At 33.5% G+C, this 15493-nt stretch overlaps 1 protein-coding gene across 1 annotated transcript in view; it reads right to left on the bottom strand.

The window, feature by feature from the left end:
- Positions 1 to 1032: 1032 nt before the first annotated feature.
- The window catches only part of MEOX2 (mesenchyme homeobox 2), a 72833-nt gene continuing 58372 nt past the window's right edge, over positions 1033 to 15493 (bottom strand). The window contains exons 2-3 of the mRNA XM_007981991.3: positions 13949 to 14121; positions 1033 to 2426 (exon numbers count right to left, since the gene is read on the bottom strand). Of these exons, the coding sequence (XP_007980182.1) occupies positions 2202 to 2426; positions 13949 to 14121 (398 nt within the window). The 3' untranslated portion in view covers positions 1033 to 2201. The remainder of the gene's footprint in view (positions 2427 to 13948; positions 14122 to 15493) is intronic.

Below are 15493 nucleotides of genomic sequence, written 5' to 3'. Positions count from 1 at the left end.
TGTGTCAAGATGTTTTGAATTTAAATCTTATTCTACAATAAGAAAGTCAGTCCACCCAAGTAGATGTCATCAGCACAAACAGACTTTGTATTAATTCAAGTGACTAATAGAAAAGTGTCTGTTTCATGTCTGGGAGACTTCAATTTCAATGGTCTATTTCAGTTAATTTTAAAATACTGTCAACTACTGAGATAAAATGTATTACAACAAAAGGAAAATGTGATACAAAAAAAAATTTACTTTATTTCTGGAATACTCTCTACATATCATGCTAGATTAAGTTAAAATATATGGAATCTAATTTTTGCCAGTCTAATCATTCTAAAGCAAGTGAAATCAATTAACTGATGAGTTTTTGGAAATTTTTACTGATTGTTTTTCTGTATTTGTTTCTGATTGTGGCAGAGAAGGAAGGCTGGCAATGTTTCCAAGCATTTCTGCTTAGAATATGAAACAAATGAAAAACAGTGTGGTAAAGTTATAAGTAGGACTCAGGCACCCTATGCGTGTACAATCAGGCATGATGCAAAATATATTAGATTAATAGTATCCTTTACTTCTTACATTAGTCCCATTAGGACTCAGGACTCTGTTTAGCTTGTTTAGCTTATATTTCACATCAGAGACTCTGCATATTCAGACTATAAAACCACTGTTGGATTAACTTACATATATCAGACATAACTTTAAAAATGTATGACTATTTTATTGTCCTCACTGTGGTGAATAATATTATTTAATACTTTTTTCCTACTTTTATCTGTGGCTTCATAAAACACACACCAAAAATCCATTCACTGTATTCTTCAAATTAGGGAAATAGCTTAATATATCTCCATTCTTAGGGACCCTTTGATTACACAAGGATTGATTTTTTTCCTGCCATAATAAAAAAATCAGAAATGAAAATATGTAAATAATTCACTAATTATAATCATCTGGATTTGCACAAGTGAGATAGATTTGAGACTTTGTTAATTATTGATATTGAAATCTATAAAAATTAAGGAAATTATAGTAGGGAGACCAAAGTTATTTACAAAGGATCATTTATTAAACACATTTTAAAAACAAAATACAAAGATTGTTGTTCTGCATGAATACATCACATATGAAAAAAAATAATGTGTTTTTACCGAATTTAATTTGAAGATATTCAGAATTTTGTTTTCTATCAACTTGAGCAATCAGTTTTGCTTTGCACCTTGTCTAACACTGTTATCAATCAGTAAGAAATGTTTCCTTGTTAATTAAATCATATTCATACAGCTAATATTTTACAGATATAAAATAAGACAATGTCTGTCATACAAAGCTCTTTCTGCAAGGTAACTGATTTGCCTATGATCCTAATTTTTTTAAGCTATAAGATAGGAAGAATTCAGGAGCTAGGTAAGTTTTATAATAATGTATTAGCAGCAGTTGATAGTAAATGCAACATAAGATTTGTTTTGTCTGTGGTACAAGAATATGTCCTATCAGACTCTACTGTATTTTTCTCTACTTGAACACAGGTAAGCACATACTGATTGTCTCTGGGATGACAAAATGTATAAAAAAGACAAGAAGCTGGTTGTCATTGTGAGTGCCTATTTTCATCAGCTAATATGAATGCATTGCTAAATTAGTGAAGACAGGAAAATGACTTAAGGGTAATATATACAGAGTTAAAATACACTTTTTATCCACTTGAGTGATTTCAGGCACTGTGGCTGTTCAGGATAAAATGTTTCATGGTTTATTCTTGATAGCAATTTAATTTTCAGTGCAAGCAAAAGCAAATACCTGCCCACTGTAATACACATGACCTCACACATCTGGAATGGTCAATGCAAGTTCATCCTCGGCATCTTCACTTTGGAGGCATCTTGAATAAAAACGTTTCATAGTTTGCTCTTGATAGCAATTTAATTTTCAGTGCAAGCAAAAGCAAATACATACCTGCTCACTGCCATACACACGACCAAACACATCTGGAATATTCAAAGCAAGTTCACCTTCTCCATCTTCACTGTGAAGCTCTTTAATAAGTGGCACTTCGTGTAAACCCTCTATAAATCATGAAAAACAGATTCGAGATGCCTGGATTTAATAATATTAAACATCACTGCCATAGTCATCTCTCTGTGTAAACGATGTTTGGGTAAGGCTTGCCATTACAACATTTCTTTCCTGAGAATGGAGCTAGTCCTCTGTGTATATCATAAGTGCGCATGCTCCGAGCTGTGGTCACTATCGTGACTGTCTTCATTTGCTAGAGAGTCCCCTGTTTGCTGGAGGGTGGCTGCACCAATTCCCGACAGCTCTGATGGGAGAAGTGTTCCCTTTTTTACATTCACCAGTTCCTTTTCCCGAGCCGCAGCTCCTTGCTGTCCGCCCTTTACCCTCTTCCACTTCATCCGCCTGTTTTGGAACCAGACTTTCACCTTCAACCACGAAAGGGAACAAACAAACAGAAGAAAAAAGATGATTAAAATGATATTTTCTTCTCCTTAGTGTCATCAATGAAAAGTAGCTCCTCAAAGGCTTGTACAAAGACACCTTGAAGGAGTGAAAAGAAAAATAAATCCACATTGAATTTAATCAGGTTGTACGTTCATGATAATAATATTTAAACTTTCAAAAGGTGCATACAAAGTACTGTATTTGTATTGTACAGCACACATTGTAAAATATGGAACTAGACAAAAACTTTGTCATTTACTCAAAGTACTTGTGTCTATAAAGAGTTTCTGTGAATTGGAGCTAACATAATATTGTGTTGGTCAAAGCCCCCTCACTCCTAAGTTCTTCTTTGATTTGATGTCTAGCTGTCATTTCTTGAACCAATTTAAAACATGTTCTGGGAGCTACTGATTAAGTGGCATCTGAAAGGCCATTCTCTGCCATTAGAAACCACTGCTGCTTTCACAGATCTTTATTTGACCATTCCACCTCACACTGAGCCTATCTTCTTTTGAACTATTCTTATTTTCTACCTTAATTCATTTATTTTACTTAGCAAATATTTGATCTAGTGATTTGTTTAAAATATGGTCACAATAAAAAATCTCAACATTTGTTAAATCACCAAGATTATATACTACATCATTCACATCAACTTTGTACAGATATTTTCCTTTTAAAAGCTTCATTGAATTTGCCTAATACATTTAAATATATATATATATAAAACATATATGTGTTAAAAACAAAACAAAACAAAACAAAAAACAGCAAACAGACATTAAAGGTCTATCCATTATCAGAACTAGAATATTATTGGCATTATTGCATCTTGTTTAGGAGGAAATCTGTTTCTTTCACATTGCATTTCTCATAATTATAGCTTCTAGTAAGCTAAGTGTTCTTTTTACATTGTATTTCTCTGTCTACCCCGCCTAAAATGCCACAAGCCTGAATTGTGTGTATCATCTGCAAGTCTTTCTTAAAAAAGAAAACAAATTTTTTTCATAACATGTAACATTAAAAATATACTCTTTAATTTTATTTGTTTGTTAGGTTTATCAGTGGAATGTTCTTAAGTGCAGGCTTTTTGCTACATCTATGTTGATTCAAGAGACTGTATTTATTCATTTTTTATCATTGTACAACATTCTAAATTCTGTCAGTATAGCACGATTTTTCCATTCCATGGAAAAATCCATGGATTTTTGAAAAGTCCATGAATATTTGAATTCTTTTTTTTTCTATATGTAAGCTGCTACCGATATTCTTGCATTTGTGTTCTGATAAGCATATCATGGGAACTTGCCTGGAGACCACAGTTACATGGCTGCTACTATCTATCTTATCTCAATGTATGCTGTTTCTTTTTCCTTTTCTTAGAGTATCTTTTGATGATTAGAAACTCTTAATATTAATATGTTTAAATTTATCTATTTCTTTTATGTCTAGTGTTTTTGTGCTTTCTTTTTTTAAAAAAAAATCTATTTTCTGAGGCCACTAAGATATTCTATTGTGTCTTCTTCTAAGAGTTTTAAAGGTTGCCTTGTCCAACACAATGGGACCCTGTCTCTACAAATATAAAATAAAATAAAATAAAATAAAATAAGCTGGATGGGATGGCACAGTGCCTGTAGTCCCAGCTTCTCAGGAGGCTAAGGTGGGAGGATTGCTTGAGCCCAAGAGGTTGAGGTTGCAGTGAGTGGTGGTTGTACCACTGCACTTCAGCCTGGGCAACAGAGCAAGATCCTGTCTCAAAAAGAAAAAAAAAAAGTTTTCCTTTCAAATTGAAGTAGTTAATCAATGAAGTACTAATTTTAGTATATAGTCTGAGGAATAGGCTAAAATTTACTTTATTTTAAATGGATAACACATTGCCTCAGGTCCATTTATTAAATAACTCAGTTTTTTTCCAGTGATCACTGTTTCATCTGTGTTCATAAATCAAGCTCCCATATATGCATAGCTTTATTGCTATATTCTGTTCTGTTCCTATATTATTTTTTCTATGGTTGTGACAAAACCACATTATCTTATTAATTATAATTTTATAATAAACCTCTGTATCTGCTAGGGATAATTCTGTTTCATTCTTCTATATTAGGAATATTTTGAATATACTCTATTTTCATTTTAGAAATAATCTCAATTTCTGTAAATAGTGCTATAGAGAAAGTGAGGAAAAATATATTAAATTTCCAAAGGCATTATTATATCAGTGATCTTCAAATCACGATGCTTTATCAGCATGCTTTCACAGTGAAATATTTAAACTGAGATATTTCTCTATTCTGGATTTTTCCTGGTCTCACTTTGAGCCATGGTTAAATTCGTGTATCACATATTACCCAAACATATAGTAATCAATTTGACAATAAAAAATAAGAAAAAATAGTACAAAGATGATTCACTAAAAAAGTAGTTGATGGGTGTTCACATATTATTATTACTTACTAAACAAAAGAATCAGTAATTGCCTTTTATTATAGACCTACTTAGGGATAGACAGTATTCTCATACAGTTTTCCAAATATTATTACCATTATTCTTATATTATAGCTGAGAAAGTTGAGGTAAAGGTTAAGTGACTTACCTAAGATTACACAGAAAGAAAACCGTGGTGCCAGGATTTAAACCTGAGGGCTGGGGTTTGTTTGATTCCAGATTCTGTTTTGTTTGTTTGTTTTTTGTTTTTTGGTTCCTATTATATTTCAATCTCCTATTTTTAAAGCTTTTGTAATAAAAAATAAAGCATATAGAGTATGTGAACGCCATCCATATGATTACTATCATTCAGGTAATTCTCTCACTTGATATAATTAGGTTTCTAAATATGACACGATTTTTCTGTACTATAATTTAGGTAATTACACTACTGAGTTCAATTACCTTTGCAAGCTTGACATTGCATTTTGCATTAGATCTATTGTACAAGAGTTGGGTTCTACTCTTGGCTTTGTTTGTTCATTTTGTGTGAATTTGAGAAAATTTTACTTCTCTCTACCTCAATTTTCATATTTCTAATATTGGAATCATAAGCCTTTCAAGACTTCCTATAGGGATATTTTCTCATGGACAACTCCAGATGGAAGAAATGCATATGCCATGATCATCATTATTGTCCCCAAGAGCTGAAACATTCAGTCTAAATAATCCTGGCAGAAAAAGAGGAGAAATATACTTTTTAAGATCTACATATATTTTCTTTTCTAGAAGAAGGGGTATAGTAATTATATAATATCAGTATAAAAACTGTTATGGGCAATTCTAAATAAGAAAATTCTAAATGTAAGAATATGGTATTGATTTTAGATATATTATAGCCTATTTTGTGTGTTGTTTTCTATGTCTATCATGTGAAATTTTACCATTTCATTTTTTAAAATAGACTGAAAAAAGACTGAATAATTGCCAATAGTAGCTACATGTATATACATATGAATAGATATATACATGTAAGAATATGCATATGATTATATAGAGTAACTCTAATACCTTATATACTATTTCATTTAAAAACTAGATTATATATTTGATACTGAATATGGGCAAGGAAACAAAAAATAGCAACAAATATATAATGGGCATATCTTATAGAAAAGAGAAGGAAGAACATAGAACTCTAAAAGTCAGTATGTTCAGATTTATTTTCAAATATACTATAAAGTATTAGGGTGAATTAAAATAAGTGGAGAAGGATTTTTGGAAAAACACACATTTTTCTGTTAGCATCACAGTATTAGCAACCCCCCCCAACAAAATCTGCAAATTTAATTCCAGATTATAATTCAATATTGTCATTAATGTAGGACAGTAGTCAATTTATAAATAAAAAGACTTCATAGTATAATTTAGTATCATTTTATTAACCCAGCTTTATTGACTGTAATGAAAAAAACCTTTTTCTTTTAGTTTTTATTTTTAAGACAGCTAAATTATAATCATCCAAATGCCTAAAATTTTATTTACTAAAAAATAAGTGTTTGAATTATTTTTATTAAAATTTATAAGCATATTTTATATAATAAGATTAATTTATAAACTACGTCGAGTGCAAGAATTCTCACATCTCTTTGGTGACTTGGGATCTCTATTCATTCATTCATACATTTAAAAATATTACCAAATGTCCAGTAACCTGTACTGTGTTAGATCATAGATGGGAGGTATTGAAGCACAAATAAAACATAGTCCCCGCCCTTAAGGTATTCACAGTCAAGAAAATGAAGGAAATGTAAATGTAACTTATTTGGACATCACCTTACACCCTTTATCTTGTAAGTTCACAATACCTGTCCTTTTAGGTTTCACAATATATTACCAGACAAGATAAGTGACTTAGGAATCTGTGTTGTTACACAATTTCCTAAGGTGTCCAGAGGCAAATAGGTTGATAGAAAGTTGAATCCATGTAATACCATAACTCATATTTATGTAATAACATAAATGTCTGTGTTTTGAAGAAACAACCATAACACCAAACATCTGGATGAAAACTAAATATTTCAGTGACATACCCAGATGCCTCTAAACATCTGGGATTTGTAGATTTAACATTCCAACTGTTTCCATTTTTTATCTGGGCACTTGGAATATTGTAGACATTGTCTAATAAATATTTATTTATATCTTTGAGATATGAAAACATGCAAAGGATAATTGTACAAATAAAATTTTCAGATTTAATCACATCCCTAGTGATTAAATTTGATCATGGCAGTGTATCTAGTAAATTCAAAAACTCACCCAAGTAATTCAGTAACAAAGTAGCTGAACTACTGATTTAGCAGTATTAGAATTAGAAGCAAGAATGCTTAAAAGTAAAGGTGAAAAATGGGGAAAAGAAAGCTTTTTTTAATCCTTCCTGAATAGATAGATTTATATCTGATTAAGAGAAGGAATTCTTCAGCTATTTCCAAAAGCTTATTGGAGCCACGAATTGACTCTGTTGTTTCTACACAATTAAAGGGTGTTTATGTGTGTTGGGGAGGCTGTGGAGGGTTAGGATACATTTCGTAGCTAAAGGCTGAAGTCCTGTTTACAGGACTGCCTCTCACCTTTACCCACTGATTTAGCACATTGGGAATCATTTTCTCCTTAGTAGTCATCAAAAAAATGATAGCTATTTTGAAAATACTTGGCATTGGGCCATTTGATGATTTATGAGTAAAAAACAAAACATAATCCCTCTCATTTCCACCAATGGAGTATGATCTAGTTAGGTGGGATTTTCCGTTTATCTTGGCAGAAGTATCATTAATTTAGTCTGTTTATTCCAGTAATCTTAACTAGTTTACAAGTCTGCAACATTGCACCTTTATTAGCTCTGTGAAAAAGATGTTTTGAAGTGAAAAGATCTCCCATTCTTTCTACATTTTGGCAGCCTTAACTCTATAAAAATGTCCATTTTACCACTTCTTTTATATGCTCCTGCAGCTGCTTTCTCTCGTCTTCCCACTGTGAGATATTAAAAATCTGGTGGGAGTTTCCTCCAAGTTTATCTGGTTGGAGAAAAAACACCAGAATAAGCTTGTCCAACTTAAAAATACCTTGAAACTGGAGAGCCTTTATACTGAGTTCTCTGCAAATCATTCAGGGTGACTCTGACAATTGAAGATTATTAGCTGTTGATCTTGAAGGGTATATGAGCATATATTGTAAACTAGAAGCTGTAAGTTAGAAGCTGGAAGATTTACTGGAGTGATCTGTAACTGTTTGACAAATAACACTATATAATTAAAATATTTGAAGCTCAGCTTCATTCTAGGTTCTGCATTTTTATTTAACATAATATAATTTTCTTTAACACTTGTATGCTAACATGGAATTACTTTGCAGAATGAGCCTTTTTTTTTATTTTTTATTTTTTTCTTCTTTAGCCGGATTAAGTTCAAAGAGAATTACAGACTGCCCTGACACTGCATTATGGAAGATGCAAATGTAAGAGTGTGACATCTTTGTGTGATTCCATGACTAGTCTTCAGAATGAAATTTGGAAATTCAAGTCCTGAGTGATAGTTAAGGATTTAACATACCCTATGTTTTTCTAAAAGGAAACCTAATTATTATTGCAAATCTTCATGACACATATATGATTCATCATAAAATTTGAGTTAGATATACTGGTCGGTGATATAAGTAAGGTAGGGGTAGCCACAAATAACATCGAATATAACATGCATATTTTATAAGCAATCATGTACAATTTCCACATGACAATATGTCTAAAGACTAGTTCTGATTATAAAGTAAGTTTTCATGTAGGAGAAAATTATTTCTCAAAAACAATTCTGTTACAGGCCGGGTGCCGTGGCTCAAGCCTGTAAATCTCAGCACTTTGGGAGGGTGAGGCTGGTGGATCATGAGGTCAGGAGTTCAAGACCAGCCTGGCCAAGATGGTGAAACTCTGTCCTTACTAAAAATACAAAAAATTAGCCGGGAATGGTAGCAGGTGCCTGTAATCCCAGCTACCAGTGAGGCTGAGGAATAGAATGGCTTGAATCCAAGAGGCAGAGCTTGCAGTGAGCTGAGATTGCATCCCTGCACTCCAGCCTTGGTGAGAGAGCGAGACTCCATCTCAAAAAACAAACAAACAAACAAAAATAATTTTGTTATATAATTCAATATTTGTTTTTCCCTGTTTGCATGATATCTTTCTTTTGATGTAAATAGATAGATATATGTATAGAGGTATGGAGATGTGTATATATCTATATGCACACACACACACACATATATCTGTGTATACGTGTGTGTATGTGTTTGCATATGTATATATTTACACTCACCCACATAAAATGAGCCTATAACTCCTGTCTCTACATTTGACTCTCAAAAGACCTTGACAATGTTAAGGAAACTATTTTATATTCAGGTAATTCTATTAAAGCTAAGGAAAATATCGAACGACATGAAGTTAGATGTAATATTCCTTGGTGTATATGTTTATTTTACTGAATCTCGGGTTATTTCAACATATGAAAAAAAAAGTCTTAAAGAATGAATATGAAAAGACAACATATCTATAGTTAGATATTTTACACATGGAAATCCTTGGGCAAGATGTTATTTAAGATTATATAGGGTCAATATATAGACTACATAGCTAAACATAGCAGTTTATGAGATTAATATAAAATCAAAATAATGGAATAGCTGTCCTGTGGTCTAAATATTTATGTCTCCCCCAAATTCTTTTTTTTTTTTTTTTTTTTTTTTTTTTTGAGATGGAGTCTCGCTCTGTCACCCAGTGGTGCGATCTCAGCTCACTGCAAGCTCCACCTCCCGGATTCATGCCATTCTCCTGCCTCAGACTCCCAAGTAGCTGGAACTACAGGCACCCGCCACCATGCCTGGCTAATTTTTTTGTAGAAATGGGGTTTCACTGTGTTATCCAGGATGGTCTGGATCTCCTGACCTAGTGATCGGCCCACCTCAGACTCCCAAAGTGCTGGGATTACAGGCGTGAGCCACTGCACCCGGCCTCTCTACCCGAAATTCTTATGTTAAGATCCTAACCCTCAAGGTGATGGCATTAGGAAGTGGGACCCTTGGAAGGAGATTAGGTCATAAGAACAGATCTAGCATTACTCAGATTAGTGCCCTTATTAAAGAGGTTCCAGAGAGCTAGCTAGCCTCTTCAGCCATATCAAGGTAGAGTGGAAAGATGGAAGTCTATGAAGAAGTGTGTGCTCACCAGACACCGAATCTGCTGATGCCTTGATCTTGGACTTCCCATCCTCCAGAACTGTGAGAAATAAATGTGTGTTGTTTATAAGCCACCCAGTCTATGGCATCTTGTCACAGTGGCCCCAATAGACTACAAGCTGCATTACAAATTACAGAAGATGGATTTGAAAGTGTTCTGATTGTAATTCTGTCAATAACTTTAAAAGCCCAACCTCCAGAAAATAAACTGAAAATATTTCACTGGGATGAGACCCCTGGCATTTTGAAAGAATATGCCATCTGACCTTCAAAAATAGCAAAGTTGATGACTGACATCATACTATATTTTTTCTGATAAATTCAGCATAGTAAAATTTAGCCCGGAAAATACAAATATAACTTAAGGTAGAAACATAATTAAAATATGCGATTTTTTTTTTTTTTTTTTTGATATGGAGTCTCACTCTGTTGCCCAGGCAGGAGTGCAGTGGTGCAATCTCGACTCACTGTAACTTCTGCCTCCTGGATCCAAGTTTTTCTCCTGCCTCAGCCTCCCGTGTACCTAGGATTATAGGTGCCTGCCACCATGCCTGGCTCATTTTTGTATTTTTAGTAGAGACAGGTTTTACCATGTTGGCCAGGCTGGCCTTGAACTCCTGACCTCCAGTGACTGGCCTGCCTTGTCTTCCCAAAGGGCTGGGACAAGTACAGGCGTGAGCCACCACTCCCAGCTTGATTGTTAATTTAAGATATTTTATGCACAGATTCTCAATTTAAGAAACTTAGATAATATGTGTGCATAGAAATGTTGGAATGAAGTGGTGCAACCAGAAACATTATCCAACACAATTACATCATCCCTCTCCTGTGACATTCTACATTCATAACAATTGTGAATACTTGTTCAATTGTTACCTCTTCTGTGAATTCTAACAGGTATTTCTTTAGCTTATTTTAAGAAGATTTTATTTCCAGCACTTAGCTCAACAAATATTTGTGTTACAAAAGGATTAATTCAACATACTTTGCATAGCAAAGGTTTTTCCCACCTAGGTGATAATTCTGTTTTATAGTTTATGCTAAAAATTATTTCATATCCATTATGATATATAAATCTACATAGAAGAAAGAGCAGGTAGTTTTAATTTCCATTTTGTGCCTTGGGGAGATTGTTACTTACTTAAGAACACACAATTCTAATCGGCAAACCTTGGATTTTTATTCAGACATTTTTCAAAACAATTACACTCTTTTTGACTAACCCATGTAGGCCTTCTAAAGACTTAGTGTTGATTAGGAATTTAAATTCTGCATGCATACATCTTTTCACTTTAACTTGCAAAACTATACATAGAGATTTATTAAATAAAAATATATTGTGCACAGTAACAAATTTTCAATTCAGTGAAAACCGAATTATCTCTCATATTCTTTGTTATTTTCCCCTCGTGATGCTGTGGTTAGATTATTTCAGGAACGACTTCCAATGAAGTGGTCTGTCCTATACTGACACTGAGTTTGGTCATGTGGCTTGCTTTGGAAATTGGGACATTAGAAAATATGACGTAAGAAGCCTGAAAAGCCCTTGCTTACTAGAGTTTTCCCCCTCAGTGCTCCTGGGAATGCTTCTATCACCATTGGAAGGATCCCAAGCTAGCCTATAAGAAGATGAAACCACAAGCAACAGAGACTAGCTGTCCCAGCTGAGGCCCAACCATCTCCTTCTTAGTCAACCCACCAGCTGACTGGAGCTCCATGAGGATTCCATGTAGGGCCAGCAGTATTACTGTCCAACTAAGCCCAGTCAAAATCTCTAACTTACAAAATCTAAAGCAAATAAAACTTTGGTTATTATTTGAAGCCACTAAGATTTGGAGTTGTTTGTTACACGGCAAAGGGTAACTAACACAAAATTTTAAAAGAATCTTTCAAAAAACATTAAAATAGTATGTATATCTATATATAATTCTTGCATGTAATTCTTTACCAAGCTTGTCAAGTCAGTTAGAAAGAAGAAATATCCAAGACACCTTCAACATTTTCAAACCAGATTTACAAAACTGCTTCTAAAAATAAATGATTCTGCTCCATGGTCAATGACAGATAACCCTAGAACATCCCCGAACTGGCAAGTACAGAATCTTGTTTTTCATCTTGGCTGAGAGCACAGTACTGCATCCTGTCATTTCTACAGATTTGGAAGCAAATCCTAGTTTCCTAGTTCCTTCGTGTATTGTATAAAACACGCTTGCATTTCCTAGAGTTCACCATCTCTATATAAGAACATTACTGTGTAATTCTCCCTCCACATACACCTTTTTATTTTCCTGTTCCCTGTTTTAAAAAAATAATAATAAAATAAATGTCTGATGTAGATTTTGGATCCTGCTTTCCAGCATGCCAAATGTTGAATACATAGAGGGAATTTTGTATGTGAAGTCCAAGGGAAGGAAAATGCTGCGCTCCATAACATAGGTACTAGTCATAGTATCTAATAAAATATAAACTGCCAATAAATAAAACCACAGAAAAGTGTTCTTCTGCATATTTCTACTACCCATAAATAACCTACCAAAGCTGAAATGTAAAAATTAACAGAAGGAAAGCAGATTATTTAAGAAATTGGATAAAATAACTTGCTCTAGTAAGACATGCATTCATTTGTCCACACCCTGTTGATATTTCTTTGGTTCCAATGGGATCCTGGAGGAGGTACACACAGTGAAAGAGGAAATGAGACTCTAGCCCTAAGAGTGCCAATCATAACTGCACTGTCCATAAAGATGTTTGCATTCGCCTTTCAGGAATGTTTTTGTAAAGATTAGCAACTGTTAACTGGCAGTAGGCTAGATTCTCCTCAGGGAAATCACAATCTGTACAAGGAGTTCACTGGGAAGACTATTAGAACAAATCATTTGTCATTAAAAAAAAATGCAAGAAAGGGACCTGAAAAGCAATTAATTTAAAAATATTATTTAGGTCTCATTAATTAGAGTCCAAAAACATTAATAATTTCAAAGTATTCTCTAAGTGGATAGCAGATTTTTCAATATCTGAGAGCCATATAATTTCAAAAATTTTTTGGGTAATGGGGCAGAAATATTTACCAATGATCTATGTGACCTTGCCTTTCATCATTTCCCAGCCATCTTGCACCTAAGCTGCACCATTTGACTCTTCTAGACATCAGTGTGTAAATAGAAGTGACATGGGTAATTTCCAGGTGAAAACATTTAAAGGTCAGTGCATAAACTTCCAATTCTTTCTTATTTCTTGTAGTTACCACAGACACCACATGTTGAGACGTTAAAGAGTCAGAATGGGTCTGTGAGTGATTATCTGGAATGCTGGACATGTAGAGTTTGTATGGAGAGTGAGTAAGTAATGAATATTTTTGTGTTACGCCATTGAGGTTTACGGGTGAATGTGTTACTGCAGGGTAACATACCCTATCCTGAGCAATACAGAAAACTAATCTGGGGTTACCAACTTTCTCAAATGCCAAATAAGGAGATTTTAGCATGTAAGCATACACAATTCGTCACTGTATGCCATCATTATGTAAAAGAAATAATATTTTAAAACCAAAAAATACAGAAGGATCATAATCATAGGAGGATTCTTTCTTAAACTCAGTAAGTATGATTTTCTTTTAAATATTATTATATTATTTTTAATTTTGTCATTTTGCTGGCAAAATTTTATCATGGAATAGTATACCTGTCTTCCAAATGGTATTGCAGAATTCTGGATCTAGGTATTTCAAATATGGCAAAGAAAACTGTGGACCCAGAGCAATTAAAAAAGATCATATAATGACAATGTCCACCTTTACCTGTCTTTCAGTGAGATCCAGATTCACTGCTATCTCGTATCGCCTCAGTCTGGTGAGATAATTATGATGGGCAAATTCTGCTTCAAGTTCTCTGATTTGCTCTTTGGTAAATGCTGTCCTTTCTTTCCTGGGTTTACTGTTGACTTCTGACTTGTAATTTCCTTCCTGGGAGTCTGAAAAAAAGGGAGACAGAATTGGTAATAACTCATTTATTCAAACACATGCAATCATATCATTCACAATTATTGAGTTACTACTTTTCCAGGTTCTGCACAAGGCATGGAATAAATATAGACTAAAGACAGTAAGACTGATGGCAACTCAACAGGGGGACATATGTTTCTTACTTTTCTCATCTTCCTTCAGGTAACTCACAACCTAATTGGGAAAGCATGTAATTTTCCTCTTATAAAATATTAACAAAACTTCTAACTGCTTGTAATATGATTTTAAGATAAACCAAAACCTCTCTAGAAAACAATTTAGATATGAAGTTTTGTTTCATAAGTTGTTGAGCATACATACTTGAGGTCTAAGTAAAACTGAACATAGTAATCCTTTAAAAAGTGGCATCTAGTACATGAGTATTTGAGAAATTCAAACATCAGCAACTGGACCATAAAAAATTTTATGCTCAAACTGAGCATATGTAGAAGTATGTGTGTACTTATTGGTCTTTTTATCTGTATTTAAGTAAAATTCTTGAGGGCAATAGCAATATTCTTTTATTATATATAATACTTAGTCCAACCAGGGCTTTATAAATGAAATTGTGTTCATATGACTTAAACTATGAACAGAGTTTTTCAATGTGTTTTTCATTACATATAAGATAAACATGAGATGCACAACACGTACCATCAGTGATCCACAACATCAAATCTTACAATGCAGTGTAAAATACCAATAACAATTTTGAGCATATCATTCCATTTTTCCTCTTAAGGGTTCAAGACATAATTAATGTATAGAATTCCTTTCACCCTCATAGTACCCCTGAAATGTAGGTCAGAAGATATTCTTAATATACGAAAAAACAGAATGTGAATCAATAGTAAACACACACGCCAAGTAAAAAGTAATCATACCCAGCTCTAGTAACTTATGGTAAATTTATCCTCAGTGAAATATCAACATAATCAAGATAAAGGAGCACATTAATGCTCTCCTGAAAATTATTTCTGGTATCTAACTATTTTTGCACGTGTACAAACAAGCTGTGATATCTTTAAAAAGTATGAATACAATTAACTCTTCTAGGAGCCCAAATGATACAAAATTGATGTAGAAAGATCATCATTAACCAAAGGTTTCAAAGAGTGACATTTTAATTGTATTTTTAATTGACAAATGTAATATCGCATGGCTTATACAGGATCTTTCTACATTATGGTTTTTTTTGTGCAGTGATGCTTAAATATGCTAAGAAGTACAGAAATGAATTTTTTAGTGTTCTACTTCTTTCTATCTGCCTGAGGAATGTTTAACTGAACTAAAGAGAACCTGCATAATGGAAATTCACTAGACAAGGCACTGTAACGTAAA

The sequence above is a fragment of the Chlorocebus sabaeus genome, chromosome 21 (genome assembly GCF_047675955.1).
Source record: "Chlorocebus sabaeus isolate Y175 chromosome 21, mChlSab1.0.hap1, whole genome shotgun sequence".
NCBI lineage: Eukaryota > Metazoa > Chordata > Mammalia > Primates > Cercopithecidae > Chlorocebus > Chlorocebus sabaeus.
This window is presented reverse-complemented; position numbering and strand designations above follow the sequence as displayed.